Source organism: Balaenoptera ricei, chromosome 8, assembly GCF_028023285.1.
Source record: "Balaenoptera ricei isolate mBalRic1 chromosome 8, mBalRic1.hap2, whole genome shotgun sequence".
NCBI classification, from domain to species: domain Eukaryota; kingdom Metazoa; phylum Chordata; class Mammalia; order Artiodactyla; family Balaenopteridae; genus Balaenoptera; species Balaenoptera ricei.
The window spans coordinates 65,285,880-65,308,960 of NC_082646.1; the positions used below are offsets into that span (position 1 = coordinate 65,285,880).

Below are 23,081 nucleotides of genomic sequence, written 5' to 3' on the forward strand. Positions count from 1 at the left end.
TAATATAAGCATTTTAGTGGTATAAATTTCCCTCTGAGTACTACTTTAGCTGTATCCACAAATTTTTGTTGTTTTTTCATTTCAGTTTAGTTCGAAATACTTTCTAATTTCTCTTTTGATTTCCCTTTTGATCCATGGGTTATTTAGAAGTTACTTAGTTCCCAAATATTTAGAGATTTCGCAGATATCTTTTTGTTATTGATTTCTAATTCATTTCCATTGCAACCAGAAAATATACTTTGAATCTTCTCATATTTAATTGAGACTTGTTTTTTTTGTTTTTTTTTTTTTTAGTTAATTAATTTATTTTTGGCTGTGTTGGGTCTTCGTTTCTGTGCAAGGGCTTTCTCTAGTTGCGGCGAGCGGGGGCCACTCTTCATCGTGGTGCGCGGGCCTCTCACTGTCACGGCCTCTGTTGTTGCGGAGCACAGGCTCCAGACGCGCAGGCTCAGCAGTTGTGGCTCACGGGCCTAGTTGCTCCACGGCATGTGGGATCTTCCCAGACCAGGGCTCGAACCCGTGTCCCCTGCATTGGCAGGCAGATTCTCAACTACTGCGCCACCAGGGAAGCCCTGAGACTTGTTTTGTGGCCCATAATATGGTCTATCTTGTTCAGTGTTCTGGGTACACTTGAAAAGAATGTGTATTCTATTGCTGTGTGGTAGGGTGTTTCTTTAATGCCCCTAATTAGGCCAAGTTAGTTAATAGTATTGTTCAAGTATTCAAATCTCTGACTACAGCTTGTTTATCCTCACAATTCTATCAGTTTTTGCTTCATGTATTCTGTTAGTATGCTATAAAGTGCATAAATATTTAGAATTGTTATGTGCTTTTGATGAATTGACCCCTTTATCATAGTGAAATGACCCTTTTTGTCCCTGGTAATATTCATTGCTCTTACCTATACTTTGTGTGATATTATTTTAACCACTGCAGATTTCTTTTTATTAGTGTTAGTGTAGCATATCTTTTTTATTCTTTTACTTTTAATATACTTATATCTTTATATTTAAATTAAATGTCTTGTAGAGAGCATGATATTGGGTCTTGCTATTTTACTGAATTAGATAATCTTTGCTTTTATTTTGATGCTTAGATCTTTTATATTTAATGTAATTATTGGAATAGTTGAGTTTAAATTTACCAGCTTACTATTTGTTTTCTATTTCTATCATATTTGTCTCTTCTGGTCTTATTCCCTTTTCAGTTTTTTCTGCCTTCTTTTGGAGTAACGTAATATTTTTAAAGCATGTATCTTATCTCTTTTGTTGGCTTATTAACTATAAATCCTTGTATTATTTTAGTCATTTCTTTTGGGTTTATAGTATACGTCTTTAATATACACAGCCTAACTTAAAGTGATATTATACTACTTATAGTATATACAGTACAAGAACCTTACAACAATTCTTGTTTCATATCTTTCCAGTGAATAACCCCAATAAAATGAAAATTTCTCTTTCTCAATATTGATTTTTTCAGTCCCAGGGAAGACTCTAAAACTCCCTGCTTGGGTTACATACTCATCTCTAAACAGACAATAGTGGACAGGGGCATGAATATTTTGGTCAGTCTGAATTCCTGCAGCAGCCCTTCTAGAACTTCATGGAATTAGGAAGGACTTCACCAGAAGAACCCAAGAACAGGAATGCAAAAGTGCGCTAGTTACACAAAAACTAGAGCTATCGTAGACCACTACAGGCGAACATACCACAGAAAGAGTTTACAGATTGGCAGGTAGAGAATTCACACACACACACTTGCTATAAATTCCCTACATATATATCTTGCCAACAATACGGAACTTGGCCACACAAAGCAGGAGCAAATGAAGCATTTCTCTGTATGACATTTTCCTTCCCCTTGTACCCACCAGGGCACCTCTGCATATCTGATTTCTGTCAAGCTGGAAAAGAAGCCAAACACTCCACGACTCTTTCATATTTGACTTTTATCAGCATTCTGGAAAAATTTTTACTAACAATATAAGCACTTCTGTATAAGACAGAGTTTCTCAACCTTGGCACTATTGACATTTTGGACCAGATAATTCATGGTAGTGAGGGGCTTCCCTGTGCATTGTAAGATGTTTAGCAGCGTCCCTGGACTCTACCTACTAGATGTCAGTAACACAACTGCCTCCCCAGTTGTGACAATTAAAAATAATGCCAAATGTGCCCTAGGGGAGCAAAATTGCTCCTGGTTGAGAACCACTGAATTAAGGAATGTTTATAAACATCAAGATCTACAGATTCTTAACCCCAAATCAGCATCAGCTGATGGGGAGAAAGCAGAGTTAGCATTAGGTGCCATCAACTTCTGTTCCGTATCCCAGCAAGCCCATCACTTCTCAGGGGACCACATCTGTTGTTCACCACAGCAGAAACAGCTCTCAGCACCTGGACGAGAGCAATGTTCAGCAACCACAACCACGACAAATGTTAGAAGAATAAGTGAATAAATGAATGGACGGATGGATGATGGATGAAAAGAAAAATGTGCATGATTATCCACAGTGTTACTCTGGGGAAAGGAGTGACTTAGGTGGTAGGTACATAAGAAAAGGACATATTTTACGATTATACTTAAAAACTTTTGTATTTGAATTTTATCATTTTTACTTTCATAATTTAGATAATTTTAAATGATTTATTTTTAAAACACTTGGAAATCAAACCAAGCGTTTTCCCCTTAATAAACCTTTCTTTAATTTGCTCAGGGTTTTTTTTTTTTAAGTACGAAAGTGGACTTTTGCCCTAGTTCATATTCTGAATATATAACCAAATCTGAAGCGCAATTTTTTTTTCCTTTTAACTCGTGAGCAAACAACAATATAATATAAATATTTATGAATGAGGTTTACGTTGGGGAAAAATGTACTTAGGACAAAAGTAGCTTGACACATTATGTTCAGTTATGTGCCTTGGGCTTGAGGGCAGGGACTGCGTCATCACATCTTGAGCCCTACAGAGCTTGTGCAGTGTGGGCCCTCAGAAATTGGATGCCGAAAAAATGATGATGAAACTTCTTAGGCATGGTTTTGGTTGCTCCTGTTTTACTTTGTAAAACCAAGATTATTGGGGCAGGATGAGAGGAGAGGGGGCTTGAGCCAGGTGCAGTGAAAAGTCCTCTGAGAAGAACATGTGTCTGGGCCTTTCTGCTTAAGGCAGACAGGAAAGGTCCAAGGGCAAAGGAATAGGCCAGGGAGTATAGAGGGGAAAAGGTAATTTATGGGGACAGCTGTTGCTCCTCTTTCTCCTCCGCCACCAGCAGGAAGCTGGGTCAGATCCTTCAGTAACAGCAGACCCTACTCCTGCCGTTGGGAACCCGGGAGCACAAAGCAGTCCAGCACCTGCCCCATGTGACACCTCCACCCCAGGGCGAAAGGCCCAGCTACCTGGGGCTCTTGATATTAGGGCTCCAGGAACCAGAAGAGCCTGGCCTGCTTGCGAGGAGAGGTCATTTATTTACATGAAGCAGGGAGAGCTCGAGGATACAGAGCAATCCATCTGCCTTAGCGACTAAACAGACTCCCTTCGCCTCATCCTCCTGCAGAAGCGGTCAAGGAGGGAGGTTGGGTGAGGTGACCTTACAGAGCAGAATCTGTGCTTCTAAAAATAGTAGCATCCTTGGAGAATCAAGGAGGGGAGGGGAGGCTGTGGATGTTGAGGGCAAAAACCGGACTCCCCAGAGCATTGTCAGTATGAAACTGTATTAATTAGACACAGACACCCAGCTCGATAACCTCAGGTATCACAGAAATTGAAACTAAATGAACTGGCTTTTTTTTTTTTCCTTTCTGGTTATACTTTCCCTGGGCTAAAAAGGAGAAAGAGAATTGTGTCTTCTGACCTATTTGAATGACTGCACACTGCCCCAGGAGATGTTTTCCCCAGCAGAGGGAAATGGGGCTTCTTAGAGATGCATCGAGAGAAGGCAAGAGCTGCAGCAAAGTGGGAGCCAGGGGGGTCAGCCGTCGGGGGCCTGCGGGGTCTGGGTCCCCCCCTATCTCTTCCTGCCTGGAGACTGTGCAGGGGCTGGGCAGGTGTCCAGGTGTGTCCAGGGCTGTCACGGGCTGCCACTCTCAGGCTGCTGCAGGGTCTTCGTCGAGAGCCCTGTAGGGACTAGGTGTTTGCAGGGTCCAGTGGAGCCACGTGCTGGTCTGCACAGGCTGCACGTGACCAGGTTGCGTGCGGTGCTGTGGTGGGTGGAGGGGCGTGTGCGCGTGCGCGTGCTGGAATGGGGAGTGTTTGCAGGAGTGTACGGAGGTATTGGGGAGGGGAGTCTCTGTAGGGAGGTGTGTGGAGCTATAGGGGAAGAATGCATATAGACGGTGACTGTCTGGAGGACACTGCGGGCTATGTGAGGCCTGTGGGTAAAACTGAGGCGGAAGCTAGGTAGGAACTGGGGGTTGGGAGTCTCCAAGGGGCTGTACGGAGACCTGTCTGAGAGAGTGCACAAGGCTGTGGGTGGGCTGTGTGCAGAGCCTGTCTGGGCTGCCAGCCCAGCACTGTGGGGCACCTCTTTGTGTAGCTTTGTCCTGGGGGCTCTGTGTGGATGTGATGGGTATATGAGTGGAGCCACACGGCGGGCTCCGTAGGGGATAGCTAAGGCTATGGGAACTTCCGCTCTGGGGGCTGCTGTGGGCCGCGGGACCTGTGTGATGCTTTGCAGGGCTGCAGGTAGCTGGAAAGAGGGGCAGAACCCTGGATGGGCTCCACAGCTCTGCCATTTAAAGACGAGTGTGCTTCCTTAGGGACGGTGCTCCCGAAGTGCAGGCATTTATTCTTCATCTGCTTGATTACGTGAAGGGGAAGGGCACCAGGCATCCGGGAGATGAGCCGAAGGAGCAGCGCGGTCCCTTGCAATGCTGCCCTGCCCCTGCCCCTGTGTGCACCAGGCTGAAGGCACTTTCTAATGCTTCAGTTTGTGCTCTCTCAACAGGACAACGTGGATCTTGGAGAGCTGATGTTTTCCCTCTGCTATCTTCCCACGGCTGGCAGGCTGACCATTACCATTATAAAAGCAAGGAATTTAAAGGCAATGGACATAACAGGAGCATCAGGTGGGACAATCTCAAATGCAGATTTCCTCCTACATTCTTATGTAGCACCTTATGAAGCTTCCAGTAGAGTAATAAAGTGCGTGGACTTTGGAACCAAACTGCCTAAGTTTAATCCTAGTCCTAGACCTAATAGCTGTGTGACCTTGGGCAAGTCACTTAATCTCTCTGGGCTTTAGATTTCCCATCTGTAAAAAGGAGGACAATAATAGTATCTGGCTCTTTCGGTTGTTACAAGATTAAGTGAGTTAATACATATGACACCTAAGAACGGTGCCTGGCACACACTAAATGCTCCTCGGTGTTAGCTCTCATTATTATTACCATTATTCTCTCTTAGGTCTTCTTCACATAATTGTGGACTGGACCTACAGTTTGCACATGCTGATATAGCTTATCTAATTGGGTCTTTCCTCACACACAAGCAATCATCATCACCTCAGGCTTTTAGAAGATTGATATCCAATATCCTTATATAAAAAGGTGCATCAGTGAACTATGCAGTTTGGTTTTTCCAGTGAATCAAGCATGTAGCCTTAAATTCTAAACCCTAACAGAAAAAACCCTGATATGCAGTTCCTTTTATACAAGTTCACAAGCCACCTCTTCAGGGGCTCCCAAAGTGTGGTCGCAAAACCCCCAGTTCACTGGCTTTTGGTCACTGAAATCAAAAGATGCAATATATTTTGCTTCCTGGATGCCAGTGTTTTATTCAAGCAGAAAAAAAGATATGGCCTCTTCTGGCCCTCTAAGTCCCCCTAGACAGTGTATGGGTGTCAGAGCAACACATGGTTAGGCAGGTGAAGCAAGAAGGACTCCCCACTGACCAGAATAATGAGGTGAAACCAGGAAAGCTCCACCTGAAGCAGAGACCAGCCTTGCCACCGGTCACCCCATCCCAGCATGGCACCACAAGCAAGCCTATGTCCTTTCTCTCCCTGCTGAACTGCTTCTCCCTTTGCAACCCGACTGCAATCAACTCTAGGGCTTGAGGCCCCTGCACTGAAGGAAACCCACCGCCCCCCCCCCGCCCCCGCCCAAGTTTTCCCAGTCCTCTAGGAATTTAGCTTCTCCCTTTCCTAAAGACCTAGTTTTTAGAAAAAAATTCCCCGAGGTGGCTCCAAGTCAGGTCCTGCAGCCTGTTTCCCCATGCTTTGGAAATGGCTTTGCATTTCCCTTCCTGTGACAGCCAAGCAGGTCCTGAATCCTAATCTAATTCGGTAACATGTTTTCACACTATTTTTAAATTCCACTCATTTTGAGGGGAGAGAGTCCTGTGCTTCTTCCTGAATGAATGACTTAATTATCCCAACTCCAGTCCCTGCCCAGACATCGTGTTAATTAAAATCCTCCAACTCCAGTCCACAGGCAGGTAAAGGGGTTCTGCCTACCATGGTCCTTGAAACTCTGCCGTGACGAAACCGCTGGCCTAAATCTGCGTGTATCCTCACAGTACCTCTGCTTCTCATGGCCTGTACAGATCCCTACGTGAAAGTCTCATTGATGTGTGATGGCAGGCGATTGAAGAAGAGGAAAACGTCCACCAAGAGGAACACTCTGAATCCTGTTTACAACGAAGCCATAGTCTTTGACGTCCCTCCCGAGAATATTGACCAAATCTACTTGTCCGTAGCGGTCATGGATTACGACCGGTGAGAGGCCTAGAGCTGTTTCTCCTTGCAAGTCCACTGTGCCCAGGGTTGGGGGACGGGGGGTGCCAGCCGTGGATTCTTAGCTGGCGTCTTAGTGCAGCCACAGGAGAAGAGTCGGGTGAGCAGCACACAGAGCTGATTGACAAGGCGTCACCATTTTACAAGCAATGCGGTAGAGTCAGATTACCAAAGTGCCTCTAAGCTCTCCCATTTCTTCTGTCTTTCTCCTCCTCCATTCTCCTCCCTCCTCTACTTCTTCCCCTCTCCATCCCTGTACACCCCTCAGAATCTCAGCTTAGAGAACTGTGACCCCACAGATCTTAATCTTCTCTCAGGCAATCCTACCTGGCCTTTATCAGAAAGATTCCACTCAAAACAGCAGAATGATTACTTTAGCCAGACCATCAACATTTCTAAATACATAATTTCGTTCTTTTTTTTTTTCTTCTCCCAATGTGTTTAATAAAGATCGTTTCTATCCACTTAAGTCTGAAAGCAAACACAGAAATGTTCTCTTGAAAATGCTAGAATCAGGATGGATGACAGGGTACATTAAAATGTATAAGATTCTCGACTTTCTAATTAATACAGCACAGAAGAGATATTTATAGCCTGCATTGTAGCCAATTGTGTATTTAAAGGACAGATTTGAAAAACAGTCATTTTAATATGCAAAGGAAGTACCAACAGGGAATTATACATGTTAAACCAGTCATTAGACTGAAATTCAAAGTCTGTTTTTAATTGGAAACCTCCCACATGGTCTGGGCACAATTATAAAAAGAAAAAAAAATCTAACTTCTAATATCTTACAATAACAATATTATTTGCAGCGGAAAATTTTCCCACAGACCCCTGAAATGTCAGTAAGGCAGCCTCAATGCCCTGAACACTCTTTGCAGAGATGCCTGGGTGAAGCATAATCGTCTTGCAACCCAGGGAGCACGTGGGTTGGCTCAGCTGCCATGGGTGTGATAGCCCACGCTGGGCAGTAGACCTCATCTTGTCTCCTCTGGACGACACACAACACAAATAGTGTCGGGCCACAGGAGGGGACATTGCCCACCAGCCGTGGAAGGCTGGGCCAGTATTTTTCAAGCTATTGCCAAGTTTCCCGCATCGACAAATCTGATTATGTGAGCTCTGCTTCAATTTAATTCTCAGTAAACTCATGAATCTGGCCTGGAAAAATCCATGGCAGAATTCATGGGGCTTCTGCATGCAACTGATTTTAATGAGCATAGAATCCAATATCCTTCACACTGCTTCCCCACCCTTGTCTCCCCCTTGCTCCCTAGACACAAATAGGAGAAAAATCCCTCATCCTTGTAGGAAGGGAGAAGAAAGAGAAGAAGTCTGTGAATTTGGATCCCAGAGAGTTAAAGGATGGGCCATGTCATTCTGGATATATGCAAAGGACTTCTAACCAAAAACCGTTAAGGAAAAAAGAAATGGTCCAAGGCAGAGATCTACCCAGGGATGTTTCAGAAATACTAGCTAAGTATTAAAGGAGCTGAGTATTTCTGCAGTAGGGAACTCAAGTTGGGTCAAAGAAGCAAAGCTGGGCTTGCAAGGAAGGAGGGAAGAGCACAAAAAGACAACATGTTCTCTAAAGAGAGGGGTTGCAAGATGACCCAGGAGCCTCCTCCACTCTGCCCCCTTTGTGAGCTCAAGGCTACAGCTGACAGACTCAGAGCTTCTCCCTTACCTGTACTTGGTTCCCTCTTGCAGGAATGAAGCAGCCATTAGTGCAAGAAACTCGTTTCAGATGGCCCCCTTTTCATTACATGGATTTGGAGGCCTGAGGTCAACCTTGTTCCAGAACCAGAAGGGGCATCCTTTGCATGCAGCAGGGGGTTCTTCCAACACAGGTTCTTGCGAACAAGCTAAGCCATGCCAGTGTTCCGACAGCTGAGCTGTGTGAGGGCCAGATTCTGGTCTTCCTCTCTGTGCCCCAAGTGAAATATTGGAACCCGAGTCCTAGTGGCTATTAAGCTTGGCCTGTAGTTTTAAATTAGGGAATGAAAAAGACCACCCCTTCCCTAATTCCTCTATCAGTTTAACTGAGTAGTTGCTGCTCTTACATACCAAAATTTAAGGAAAAAACTATTGTGCACCATTTTCACAGTGTAGGTCACAATGAGATCATCGGCGTGTGTCAAGTAGGCAACGAAGCTGAGAGGCTGGGCAGAGACCACTGGAGTGAAATGTTGTCATATCCGCGCAAGCCCATTGCACACTGGCATTCCCTGGTGGAGGTAAGACCCTACTCCCACGTGCTCCTCTTTGCAGAAGAATAAATGCTTTACTGTTGAAATGCAGGAGCCACCAAAAATGTGAGTGTACCAGGGTCTATGGTCATCAATGTGTTTCCCTGGTTGCATTTCCTGGGACCGCTTGTTGGGAATTGCATTCAATCTGAGATTGAGTCTGTGCTCCCTGCCAGTCTGGTAGGTTTTGAACATTGATCAGGGATCATCTGTTACTTTGATTGTTTTCAAAAAAGATCAAGATTCTCTTATTTCATGTTATGGCTTTGGGTTGACATTTGGAGGACATCTGCAGGATCTGAGTGAGTGTGGAGGTCCAGGCCATCATAGAGTGACTTACAGCTAGCATCAGAAAAAACTTGAGACCGGGAGAGAGGACGCATGGATTCTGAGACTGGCTGTAGCATGAACCTGTGATTCTGGGCAAACTGGTTAGTATCAACTGTATATGATAAAAACCCCCAAGTCAACAAACCACAAAATAACAAGTGAAATGGAAATTTATTTCTCTCTTACATAAAAAAGGTCCAGAGGAAGGTTGTCTAGGAAGGTTGTCTAGGCTGTTAAAGTGGCTCTGTGGTTGACAGAGATGTAGACTTCTGTCTTTCTGCTTCCCTGTCCCAGTGTGAGGTGGTTGTTTTTTTTTTTTTTTTTTTGAGGTCACCTCATTGAGCAATATGGCTGCTAAGCTCCAACCATCACATATCTTCCAGGCCATAGAAAGGTGAAGACAAGAGCCAAAAGCACACACATTCCTTTTTAAAGGATTTTCCTTGATGTCTTATGCAACACTGCTACTTCCATTTAAATTAGTCACAGAACTTAGTCATACAGACATGTATGGTTGCAAGGGAGAGTAGGAATTGTATTCTTTTTGTCAGTGGCCATGTGCCCAACTGAAAAAGCAGGATTCTCGTTGCAAGGTAGAAGAAGAGAGTGGATACTTGGAGGCAGTGGACCATGGTTCTGCCTCCCAGCCTCATTCATTCACTCACTCCCCCCATCCTTTCCTTTTCATTTATTCTTCCCCCATTCATCCTTACTCAGTGACTCACCCTCTTTTTTATTTACTAACTCATTCTCTCAGAAATAAATCGCATTCACTAAGTGACATTTCTGTGGGTCAAATGCCATATTAGATAGAGAAAATATAGATGTAAGAAACCTTTCCTTCCCTTGAAGAGCTTATAGACCATAAGAGAGAGGACGGCGTGTAAACTAATCACTGAAGTGCACAATCGTAAGCATTATCATCTACATCAAGTGCTACAGGGGCACCAAGGAAGCAAGTGTCATGCTTGGATGAGCTGGTCCCTGAAGGCTTAGTCCCTCCTGCTCTTGGGAAGCGAAGAGAGCTGAGCCCCTGGGAATAGGGACACCAGAGAGCGTGGGTTCCAGGCAGACAGCTTCCGCTTACTCTCCCAGGGCAGGCAGCTCTGTTCCCTGCAAAGCCATCCTGAGAGGCCAAGACCAGAGCCTCACCCAGTGTGGATTCTGCTGCCCTGGCCAGTCAGGAGAGTCTAAGTAAACATGTAGGGTAGCCATGGAGAGGCAGGAGGGCCCCAGGGGATGAAGGGACAGTCTTTCTTTGTTGGAGATCCTGCCGGAGGGGAAGAACAGGACAGGGTCTGTGGACTGATTCTAAGCTTCAGGGCCTCCGGGTGGTATACTCAAGGAGAGCCTAGGGCCCTCCTAATTTGCAGGTCCTTGAGGACACCTCTGTCCTTGGGCCGTAGAAGTAAAGACTGTTTCCTGGGCTGAAAATTAATCCCTACGGAAGACCATAGAACCTGTGAACCACTTCACAGTGGGGGGGGACTGGTGCTAGGTAGTGCACATCACTTCTTCAGTTCCTGGTGGAATTCTCAGAGGAGTCTCTCTGTGGACTGCCAGAGCCTGTCACTAGCAGGGGCAGTTAGAGCACTTGTGATAGGCTTTTTGCGCCCTTGCAAAGTCACTGCCGACTTTCATTCTTTTTTGTAACCTGAAGTGTCAAAGGCTGTCAGGGCTCTATGCCTCTCGGGACACAGGAAGTGGGAAAGGAGTGAGGATCAGGGGTGTGGCGTGGGGCTGAGACGGGAGCCCTGATTGTGTGCACAAGCACTTCTGTCTCAGTGACCTTGCCAGGGAGCGACTGTGGATGGGGCTGTGAACACGGGGCCCCGAGCACGGCGCGTGCACCTTACAGCAGGGAGCGTGTGGAAGGCGGGCCCGGGAGGCTGCCCTCACTGCCCAGGCGGGAGCACCCTGTGACTGGCCGCCCGGGAGCCACGCCGTAAACCCTGAGCGCTTGGCTTACTGCAAATCTCTGGTGGGCAGTTTTGTGAGAGACACATGTTTTTAGAGTTAAACCGCTGAAACTTGGGGGTCATTTGTTACAGCAGCTAGAATTACTTCGGCGAATTCAGTGGTCTTTTCTCAATGGTTGCAGCAGAACTAAGGAAATGAAATGTCCCTTATATGGAAGGCAAACCAAGGGAGGCTTTTCCTGCCCTGTGGCTTCATGTGTCATGTCTTTTTTTAAAAAAAGAAAAATTTATTTATTTATTTATTTATTTATCCTTGGCTGTGTTGGGTCTTCGTTTCTGTGCGAGGGCTTTCTCTAGTTGCGGCGAGCGGGGGCCACTCTTCATCGCGGTGCGCGGGCCTCTCACTGTCGCGGCCTCTCTTGTTGCGGAGCACAGGCTCCAGATGCGCAGGCTCAGTAGTTGTGGCTCACGGGCCTAGTTGCTCCGCGGCATGTGGGATCCTCCCAGACCAGGGCTCGAACCCGTGTCCCCTGCATTGGCAGGCAGACTCCCAACCACTGCGCCACCAGGGAAGCCCGCTTCATGTGTCTTTGAAGTACATGCCTGGGACTTCGGATCCATCCTGAGAGGAGAAGCAATACTTTCCCTTTTAAGAATAAACATGTTATGAGCGGAATTGGGGCAGTGGTACCGGATGAGATGAAAAGCAAGGTCAGAGGGGTGCCCGTGCTTTGCTGGCAGCTGTCAGGATGGAGGAGGCCGCGGGCAGAGCGGTTTTGACGTGGATGGACCTAGATTCAAGTCCCCGTGCTGCCACTCAGTTGCTTGTTTTTCCCTTGCTGAATCTCAGTTTTCTCCTCTGTAAAGTGGCTGTAATAGTGCCTATCCCACAAGGGTGACTGTGAGGATTAAACAACCTAATGTATGTGAAGCACCATGGCTGGCACCCAGTAAATGCTCAGTAAAATTCCCAGTTATGGCCATTACTATGTATGTCCCACATTCTGAGGGATTGCTGTGTGTCCTCGTGGGGCTGTCACACAAAGAAACATCATAATGTTGGTCACGGAGGGAAAAAGGAAGGTTGGGCGTACCCCACACCCCACATGCTGGTGAGCCATCACCTCCCACTGGGAGAAGGGGTCATTTGTGACTTGGCTGGATATAGACACACATATTTCAGTTCTGTTCCTTCTCCTGTCTTCCTTGGCCTTAAAGATAAGTTGCTGTTACACTAAGAACCGTTAAATTTTCTGCTGTAAAACAAAAACAGCAATTAAGTTGCAGTTCTCTGGATGTGTGTGTGTGTACATAAGCATTTGTGTAAGAATGAATGAGGGAGAGAGAGAAGAGAGAAGATATGGGGTAGTTAGGATTTAGTACGAAGGATGGCTGGCCTGGCAGAAGCGCTTCGCTGCTGGGGGCTGAGGGACCAGGTTAGGACTGAACCCTGAGCCCTGCAGAGATCTGGCAGCCTGCTTGGGGCTGCATCCAACACTCCCTGACCTTGCCAGAGCAGGTGGCAGGTGGAGTCTTCAAAGCCAATGAGTTCAGAAATCCGTTTCTGTCTCAGAGAATCTGGATGGCTTCACTGCACACTCAAAGGTCAGCCAGTGCCGCTCCCTTTTCTCTCCATGATGTCAGAGGCTTGGGAAGCTGTGTAAACTCCCTCAGTGGGCTGCCTGGGCCGAGGGGACAGGAGCGTCCCCTCCACGGAGCCTCAGGGGATGACAGAGCTCTGACAGAGCTCCCACCGCCCTCTCCTCCATATATCCAAGAGAAGATGGTGCTGGCCTGGCCACATCCCGGCACCTTTCCCACCCCTGCACGTGGAGCTGGCCCACACCATGCAGCTCTGGGGAGAATAATAGAAATAGTTCCAGGTTTTCATCACTTCCGTGTGAAGTGCTGCCTGACCTCTGGATTAACAAGTAGTAAACTTGCTTTGATGGGAAGAGCAGACCACAGACACCACTGGGTTAAGTCAGTTTTTACTTCTCTAAAAGGGATAGACTCCAATCAGAATACACAGTGAAGGTCAGCAGCATTCCCCTGATTGACAGAGATGTAAGATCCTGAACCCCAAAGTCCTGCTCAAGGGTGCTCGGGTGTGAACAAATCTTCCTGTCTCCAAGCTCAGCATTTTCTCTGTGCACCTGGTTAGTCTGACAGTCTGCAGGACCACCTCAAAGAGCTGGAAGCCCCCTGCAACTCCGGGTTACGCAGTTCCCAGCGTAACTAGGGGCAGGTGTGGCACAGTACACCCTGGCAGAGACAGAGCCCCCATCTTCCGCCTCTGCCGCCCTACGGGTGTAGATTTAGAGCTGTATAGCTAAGGCAAATGTCATCACCCAGACTCGACTGGGAGTTACTCTAGCAGGCCCTTTAAACAAGCTCTAGATATTATCCATCAAGGGCCCACCAGGGCCTACCTGGAGTCTTCAAAGTCCACACATTCCCAAGATTACCCAGGTTGGGTTAAGTGTCCACCCCTGGTCCAGTTTGCTGGAGGTCAGGGGTCATGGAAATGTGACCTGGTCCCACTCCAGCAGGAGTGTTGAGAGTAGACTTGCTGAGAAGTATCCCCCTGGCAGGACAGGGAAATGGACACAAGTGACCCCAATCTTCTGCTTCCCAGAAGATTTTTTTTTTAATTTTTATTTATTTATTTATTTATTTATTTATTTATGGCCGTGCTGGGTCTTAGTTCCTGTGCGAGAGCTTTCTCTTCATCGCGGTGCACGGGCCTCTCACTATCGCGGCCTCTCCTGTTGCAGAGCACAGGCTCCAGATGCGCAGGCTCAGTAGTTGTGGCTCACGGGCCCATTTGCTCCGCGGCATGTGTGATCTTCCCAGACCAGGGCTCGAACCCGTGTCCCCTGCATCGGCAGGCAGATTCTCAACCACTGCGCCACCAGGGAAACCCCTTCCCAGAAGATTTTGAAGTGCGGGAGTCAAAGGCTTTATCACTCTGGGCCAACTGCTATTCACAACAGATTTAGGAAAGAGGAGTGATTCCCCAGAAAGAGGAGGGGTTGACTGGAAGAAGCCAAGTGGGAGATCAGGTTCCCATCAGGGAGTTTGAGTGTGTGTAGGCCTTGGGTCCTGGTGAGGACTAGACCAGCAGAGAAGGAAACTGAAACCAGAAAAAAAAGAAGCAGGCACTAGGCACAGGGTGGGAAAGCCCAAGGGAGTTGCAACCTGCCTTCTGTCTCCCTCCTCCTTCCCAAGCTGGCGCCTAGGCGAGAGAAGCGCAAAGGCCCTGGTGATGAGGGGAGATCTGTGTGCTTGCATCTGACTGGGCGTGTTGCCCAGCTTGTCTTTGGCCATCAGATGATGTCGTCACTACGTGTGCTGCTGGGACCCCCTCAAGGCTGACCAGGCCACTGCGCCTCTTGACTGCCCTGCAGATCTCTGAGGCCTGGCAGCACCTCTTGCCTGAGAGGTTTTCTTTGCAGCCCTTGGCACAGGTCACTTCCCCACTTACTGGACCCCCCTAAAACCTTGTCGGCCAATATTGTCACCTCCTTTCCACATCTTCCAAGCATTCAGGGACACACAGGAGCTGCAGGAGACTCAGTGCCATTACAGGCACCCTCTTCATGCCCATAAAGTTACGTGGCCATTTCTACCTGTTCCTCTAGCCCCGTGTTGGCACAGGGGCCATTTCTGCCTTCAGCTTCCTCCTCAACCCACGTGAAACTCGAGACTTCAAGCCTGAGGGGTGAAGCCAGGACCTCACATCAAGCCCCGCCCCCATCTCTCCTACCAAAGGCTCTCTACTTCCTCTTTCCGGCTGGTGGAACCTTCCTTTATATCAGAGCATGATTCCCTTTATACTATGATTTAGGTTCAGATCTCCAAGGTTTCCTCTCAATGTGTAGAGGGAACATTTGGGATTTCAATGTGTCTCTTTTCTCTTGATGAGGCCTGGCTTTGGAGACTTTTGTTTCTGTAGGGACTATCTGGTCATTGACCTATCTGATCATCGTGTTATTTGCCCTCAGTTTGTAGGAACATATAGCATTGATTCCTTTGCATGGAACAGCATGATTTACAGAGAATGGAAATACTGTCCCTGTTACATAGGTATTAAATTAGTATTTGAGGAATGAATGAAAGAATGAATGAAGGAGACATGTAAGGAGAGCAGTTGGGTTCCTCTAGTTCTAAGGTCCCACAATTTCCCACTCAAAGGAGTCCAAAGGAGAAGTCAGTTCAGAGCAAGATGTAAAAGGTATCAAGACTGAATTTACAGTGGGCTCTTCAAATGGAGATGGTCCTTATTAAGCTCCAAGCTTTGATCACCTTTTCTCCATTTAGGAGAAGGACGTGAGAAGAGACCATTTCCCCCCTTGGTTCCCATGAACTGCCCTCTGATGGTAGTGGCTTTGCATTTCTAGTGCACTTGAGAAATATTCAGAACAATAACTTAGGCACCTTAGTAAATCATGAAGGTCCCCCTCATGCTGATGATATGCGTGTCCAGGTTCTAGAGTGCTTCAGTATCTTCTTTCATAAGAGACAGAGGAAGCAGAAACCACAGACATCCCTACGGTGAATGACAGACTGCTGTACCCTGAATGAGAACTGATCAGGAGGGGTGACAAGGACATTAGCCCACAAGTTGGCTTTTCTCACCAGGGAAACATTTTAGCAGCAATTTTACATCAGGTAATGATTCACTCCGCCTACCTGTGAAGATAAAAAAGAGAAAAATAGAGGGAATGCATCTTTTGGACAAAATAAAGGACTTATCATTGAGATTATATTTTTTCAAAAAGTAAACTATTTTTATTGGGGGATTTAGTATGCCAATATCCATAAACACCAGCAGGGCCACTGAAGCAAAACTGATTGCAAAGAACAAAGAAATGTGCTACATGTTGCAGATCTGAAAAACATGTAACAAACTTGTTAGAATCTGTGCCGATTGATGTAAGTGGCCAGAATGCAGTTTGGACCAGTAGGCATGGTTAGTGTTAATGGGGCGTTGTGTTTCCAGCTGGTGGAGGGAATGGTCAGCAAACAAAGCCAAGAGCATTCAGTATTTCCCAAACAAGTCCTCCTTCTTGTGTAGAATTATCTGGTTTAGGAAAAAAAAATAAAAAATAGGATGCTAAGCATTTTCTCATCTTCAACTGGGGTACAAAACCGGTGACTCTTCCAGGAGTCTGTAGAAATAGCAGTCATACAAACTGTGGAAGCATTAAGGTAAACACTAGAGGTATAAAAGATAATAACAATGTGTTGGAAAATAACATTGCTGCCCAAACAGAAAGTCAGCTGCATCTTGACTCTCCTCTCTTACAAATGACCCTGCCCCAGCAGTCACTGCCCTGGAGCATTCCTGTGGCACACTTGAATGGTAATTAAATAAGAAAGTGGTTAACAATGGGCTTGGGCCTTCAGCAGTCTCATCTCCAAGAATGGCTTTCTGATGTGACTACTAATACTGTGGGCTGATGGGCCAGTTCTTCCCGCATAGATGAAATGAACTAGAATGGCTTATGCCAACCTCTGAAAGAACCACACTCCCTCGTGATTATCTGTGGGGAGGAGAGTACTTCCTGGGTTAGGGGTCCAAGGCAAGGGTGGAGCATCCTGGTGTCAACTGAAAAAAAATGCACAACCTAGAAGTTGAGAATTATGTTTTACTGGGCTCACAAAACTGAGAACTTCAGCCCGGGACGCAGCCTCTCTGATAGCTCTGAAGGACTGCTCCAAAGAGACAGGGGAGGAACCAGGATACATAGGAGTTTTTGCCACAAAGACCAGGTAGTCGGAACATCAAGATTACTGTTAATTAAACAAGACGCGATATCTCAAGGTAAGGAAGTTAGCGCTTTTCTGTGTAAGGGAAGATGCAAGAGTCTGGGCTCACTGAAATCGTTCCTTTGATGTGCACCTCAGCTCTCTGGGGCCAGTATCCTGTGCTTTCTCATCCCGAGTCTCCTCATGGTGCACTGTCGGGGATGGTTTGATGGGGGGCATCCTGTGTCGGGGAGGCTGTAATGGGAAGGCTTGATGGCTGCAACATCCTTTGTGGGTTTTGGGGAGGGGGTGGTTTTGGTTTTTTGGTTTTTTGGCCACGCCACATGGCTTGCAGAATCTCAGTTCCCCGACCAGGGATTGAACCCAGGCCACTGCAGTGAAAGGGAGACCTAACCACTGGACCGCCAGGGAATTCCCCAACATCCTTTGTTTACTGATGTGGCAGGCAACATTTTTCCACCGATAATGGCAAAGGACAGAATGTCTAGAAGGCCGCTGCTCTTGGAAATGAGTCTTTCAGAAGATGTCCTGTTGAACGCTGTCTGCCAAATGTCAGCAGAACAACCTGTTGAAAAGACAAAGCTGAGTTTACTACTTACCTGGTAATTGAAGGGGAAGGGCAGGGTCTGATCGATATTTTCAAGTATGGTTTAAGGTGGGCCTTTCAGTGTGGCAAGGGGGATGATTCAGGGGATGGGGAAGCTTGGTTGGGGTTGGATAAAGATCATGATGTAATAGTTTAGATGGACACAGCAACGTGAGGATTTTGAGACCAGGATTCAAAGAGTTTTGGGGTATAAACCGTCTGTTGATACTTTCTAAGGAAGAGTTGATGGTTTTTTGGAAAGTCCCAGTAATGAGCAATAATGTTGTCTGCAACTTTCATCTATCTTGGCCAGAGTCTCTGGGAATAGTAAAGTTAATGTTAATGAAGGCAATAGAATAGTAAAGGCAAGTTAATGTGGAGTGCATTCTGTAGACAGATGGCTGTGTTGGGGTAGATGGCTTTAGTTCGCACACCCCAAGAACAAAAAGAACGAGGGCTGACAAGGAGCCTGCCTAGTTCTGTGGGTACCCACACAGACAGCAGGATGTCTTTCTGATGGCCATGACTTCTCCTTGGGGACTCTAAGGAGCCTGGCCCCATCCTTGGCTCCAGTAATGGAACTAAGACCTAGTCCCGGGCTAAACCCGTCAAGCCAACCATGGGGATTAGTACTGTCTAAGCTGATTCAGTCAGAGAGTATTATAGAGCGTTTGGTGTGAATGCTTGGACAAAGACGCTCTCTCTTTCTTGTTGGATGTAACTAAAGAAGCATACACGCCAGGAACAGCTGGAGCCCTTCTGGACCTCTAGAGGAAGCAGGGTTAGGGTGAGGCCAACCCCATAGGTGGCAGAATAGAGAGATAAAAAGAATTCAGACCCTCGATCATATGGTTGAGTTGCTGGATCAAGCCTCTCCTGAACATAATGTTACCTCTGGCCTTTATGAATATGTAAGCATATAAATTTCCTTTGTTATGTAAGCACTACGAGGTAGGATTTCTGTTACTTGAAACAGAAAATATCCGGGACATAGACGAACACCCACCCCTGTCCCAACTGGTGTTCCCTTGCAGTGAAGAGAACCATTCCCAAAGATGTCATGATATCAACTCATCTGTTTTGCTCACTGTGATATGTCCAATGTCTACCAAAGTAAGTGGCACATGACAGACGTTCAATAAAATTTTCCTAATGAAACAAATTGTCAATGTTTGGTTAATTAGCTTGTGTGTTGAAACAGTTGTGGCCAAAAGAGAGACTCTCTGCTCTTAATGACACAAATACTGTATAAAGTGAGGGGGAAAGCTGCTTTCCTTTTGCATTTATGTCTTATTTTTCCAAAGGAAAAATCAAATCCTGTGTGGATTTGAAGGACTCATGGACAGCTGTCCATCTTATGATGGCTCCCTTGGGTTGAAAAAGGCAGTTTCCTTAAGAGTGAAGATCAGTCACACGATTTTCTCCTACCATGTACTGCATTTCATTTGTTTAGAATGAAAATGAAAATCTGTGGTCTTTTAATAATAGTATTACAGCAGCTCTAACATTAACTTTAATTCTCTGCTTGTTTATTTTATTTTTATTTACAAGCTAAAGCTCAATTGTATGTTTAAAGTCTGTGATCCGTAGTGGTAGAATTACATATCCCACCCCCATTTTAAATAAAAATCAGAATGAAATGTGATGACATTGATCATTGTAATGCTTAAAAATAAGGAAAGGGGGTTTTCTGAAAAAAGCAAGGGGAACTTTGCAAATCATTGAGCAATTACATAATGTAATCAACTGATTATGTGAGTTGTGCTCAGATTGTCAGAAAGAGAAGCAGTTGGGAATGAGGAGCAGGAAAACAAAGGTGTGATATTTTTTTTCCTACGTAGCTGAGGATCTGAGTGGAGCTACTTACATAGTGTACATACTGACAGTAAGTGTCCAGATTGAAAAAGTTTACTAGAGAAAGGTCATAAAACCAATCAAGACAGCAAATGCCATCCGACGGGATTAAGATTGATGACAATTAAATAACGTAAACATTCCAGGTCTTCCTGTTACGAATGCTTAATGAAGTCTCTGAAGGGGACATGGAGGTGTGGATCCAAGCAGAATGCTTTTTCTTGGGCTCATCTGCATCTCCCTCCTTGTTGACTGGAGATGGGCCCACACCGGGGAGCAGAGCTGAACAGGAACAGGCAGCACCTATTCATGAGGGGGAGATGGGCATGGAGGAATTGGCCTGGCTGCAGAGGGGTCTACACAGTCCGTCATCAAGATACTGAGGCTGAGCATCTGGTGCTTGCATCCTAGTTCTGGAAGCTTCCATCCAAAGATAGTGAGTGGAGCCCCCCAGTGACAATGACTGTGGCCGCAGATCCAGCCTCTAACTAACGAACCAAGAGCCAGGCAGGGATCAGGGTGGGCTTCTGTGTTCCAGAGGGCGATGGCAGAGCTCCTCATGGCAAGCTTTCAGGATTGAGGTGGGATCCAAGCAGGATCTCAGGTTGGCAGGCTGGGGGTCAGCCTGGTGGAAAGGTGAGGGTGGGGGAATTGGACTGACTTTGGCACAGAAGGTCCAGGAATGCGCTGAGAACCCAGGCCCCTTGTCTGTGGAAGGTTGTTACCACAGGACCCTGAAGGCTGGCAGGGCAGGCACATGCCTGCAGTTCCGCCTCTCCAGCCTGCAGGGTCTAGTCAACATTGTCTTCAGAGGTGAGTAGCTGGGGGTGAGACAATCTGATCTTGCATTAAAAATTTTACATTCTTTAAAGTTGCAGAGTGTCCATTCCCAGTATGAGCGCTAATGGCTCTTATCCTACTGCTTAAAAATAATGTGACCCTTCCATTGCTCTTCAAGTATGGAACCAGAGTACCATGTGAATGTGGGCTCACCTAGAACTAAATCTTATATCAGGAATAAGGATCCAGGGGTCCTTGCCGAGAAAGAAATAGTAAGAGAAATGCTACACTCTCAGGATAACAAGGGGAAGTCAGGAATAGCGCCATGGGTCGCACTGATGCATCTGGCAGTCTAAGCCATCACACATGGTGCACCATCCTCTCCACCTCTTGTCCTGCTTCTCTCGCACGTCAGTAGGCACCAAAGAGTTAATAGCAAAGGCCTTGAGAAGTCTGCACTTTGTTAAGAGGAATAGCTTTTAGATCCAGCTGCTGCCGCCAGATGAAATGCTTGAAAGCAAGAACGGAAATAATAGGAAAGAAAAGGACTTTTGAATCACGTGGAAGTCTTTGAGGACTCCTCAGCCCAGCAGATGTTCCTCTTACCATTTCAAGCCAGTAGTTCTCTAAAGCCCCCCAGCCCAGTGTAGCTTCCTTCACTGTCTTTACAGGTTGTGTTTGAGTTCATGGGAGCCCAGGGGGCCGCTCTGCTGGGTTTGGACTTCCTTGGTAGTAGGAACTAGGGACAGAATTAATGATAGCAGTAGCACTGAGCCCTGCGTTGTAGTTGAGGTGGATGGCTCTGAACTTTAAGAGCGTCCTTGAGCAACTGCAGATCAGTGGATCAGCTATCAAGACCGGAAGGGGACTCCATGAGCCAGGGCATGATGGGGAACCAGGGCTATGAAAGAAAAGCATATCTGAGCCAGACTCAGAGCTTCACCCATTCCCATCCAGAGAGGAGGGCTTAGAAGTTAAGCCTGGGCCCCCTCCACCATCACCACCTCTCCATGCTCAGAGACCATTAGGTGACCTGTGTTTCTATAAGGCTCTGTTTTTCTGAGTGAGATGCGCTTGCTGAGTGGGATGGGGTGGGAGGTTGTATAAGGGGCCCTCCGTGTGGTTGAAGAAGCTGAAGGAAGAGTAGATTTGGGGGAGAAAGAGAGGTGGTGGAGGGCAGCCAGCCATAGGGAAAGGAGTTTGGTGTTGGGGAGAAGAGGAGTGAGGACAGCAGGGAAATAGAAGACATTTAAATAGATTTAGAGTCCATTTTGCTGACAGGAGACAAGTTCACCTTCACAGCTCCAGGAAATCTTCAGTAGGATTGACATGGATTTGCATTTGGATTGTAATATGAGAACTTGCTGAGTCTGACTCCCAGACTAGAGGGTCCATGAAGGTCCTACAGGTTCAAGATTATTTGTAATCTGCTGTTCACATGCATCTATAGATGTACAAATTTAAGGTAGTTCTTAGCAACTTGAAGCATACCTAAAGCCTTAAATTAATTGCTTAACACAGCTCTGTGCAGTTTTTGGAGTTTGGGGTTTTTTTTCCTGAATTCTTTCCTGAAGCGAAATCTAATTTGGAAACTGAATGTATAAAACAGATAAATGCAAGAGCTACTGTGTTCGAAGCAGACAAAAATTGAGGAGCACAAATTCATTTAATCAAAGAGGAAGGTGTGACCCAGTTAAAACGTCCTGGTGGACCAGCCCAGTTGTGCTGCATTAGTGTCTAAAGGGAGGGGAACCGACAGCCGGCTCTGGCTCCTAGAGCTGCTGTGCTTGAGCAAATTACCTAATCTCTCTGAGGATCAGTTTTCGCCTCCATAAAATGGGGCTGCTAGTATCTGCTTTTAAATACCTGATGTGGTGATTAAATGATAGAACATGTATGAAAGCTCCTAGCATAGTATCTGGCAATGAAGGATGCTCCCTGAGTGTTCATTGAATAAGTGGGAAAATATAACTGCACCCAACTTTTCAGGCACTCATTTTTTTTTTTAATTAATTAATTAATTTATTTTTGGCTGTGTTGGGTCTCTGTTGCTGCGCACAGGCTTTCTCTAGTTGTGGCGAGCGGGGGCTGTTCTTCGTGCGGTGTGAGGGCTTCTCACTGCGGTGGCTTCTCCTGCTGCGGAGCACAGGCTCTCGGCTCGCGGGCTTCAGTAGCTGTGGCTCGCGGGCTCTAGAGCGCAGGCTCAGTAGTTATGGCGCATGGACTTAGTTGCTCTGCGGCATGTGGGATCTTCCCGGACCAGGGCTCGAACCCGTGTTCCCTGCATTGGCAGGCGGATTCTTAACCACTGTGCCACCAGGGAAGTCCCTCAGTCACTCATTTTTGATGATGCTATTTCCATGCTCAAATAAGGATAACTTTTGGGAGGTATTCCAAGTTTGTCATTTCTCTGGGTTTGGGGATTTCCAGTGCTTCACAGAGACTTAGAATGTAGGGTGTAGCACAATATTTCATTAAGTTCTTGATTATACATGGAATAGAGCAGTGTGACTCGAATGCTCTTGGCTATGATTTACAGTAAGAAGGACATTTTACATCACAACATACACACACATATAAAACTGCAACAAAAGTTTCATGAAATAATACACATCCATGTGATGCATTTTGGAGAAAAAAAACTTATTTCATTAAGAAAAAAGAATACTGGTCACAACCATTAAATTGATTTCACAAACCTATGATGGGTCACGATCTACACTCTGCAAAAATGAAATAAAGGATATGTACTTTTAGAAAGACCAGTGGAATTTTGATGCCATGTGGGAGTATTAAAAGGGAAATATAGAATCATAACCAGCTGCATGCATTTTTAGGGCCATCCAGAATGTG

At 46.3% G+C, this 23,081-nt stretch overlaps 1 protein-coding gene across 4 annotated transcripts in view; it reads left to right on the forward strand.

Annotated features, from left to right (window-relative positions):
• SYT9 (synaptotagmin 9) overlaps positions 1–23,081 on the forward strand; it is a 410,926-nt gene that overhangs the window by 354,259 nt on the left and 33,586 nt on the right. For all 4 annotated transcript variants that reach the window (XM_059931017.1, XM_059931018.1, XM_059931016.1 and 1 more), the window contains 3 exons: positions 4,945–5,065; positions 6,543–6,714; positions 8,843–8,972. In XM_059931017.1, coding sequence (XP_059787000.1) covers positions 4,945–5,065; positions 6,543–6,714; positions 8,843–8,972 — 423 coding nt within the window. The remainder of the gene's footprint in view (positions 1–4,944; positions 5,066–6,542; positions 6,715–8,842; positions 8,973–23,081) is intronic.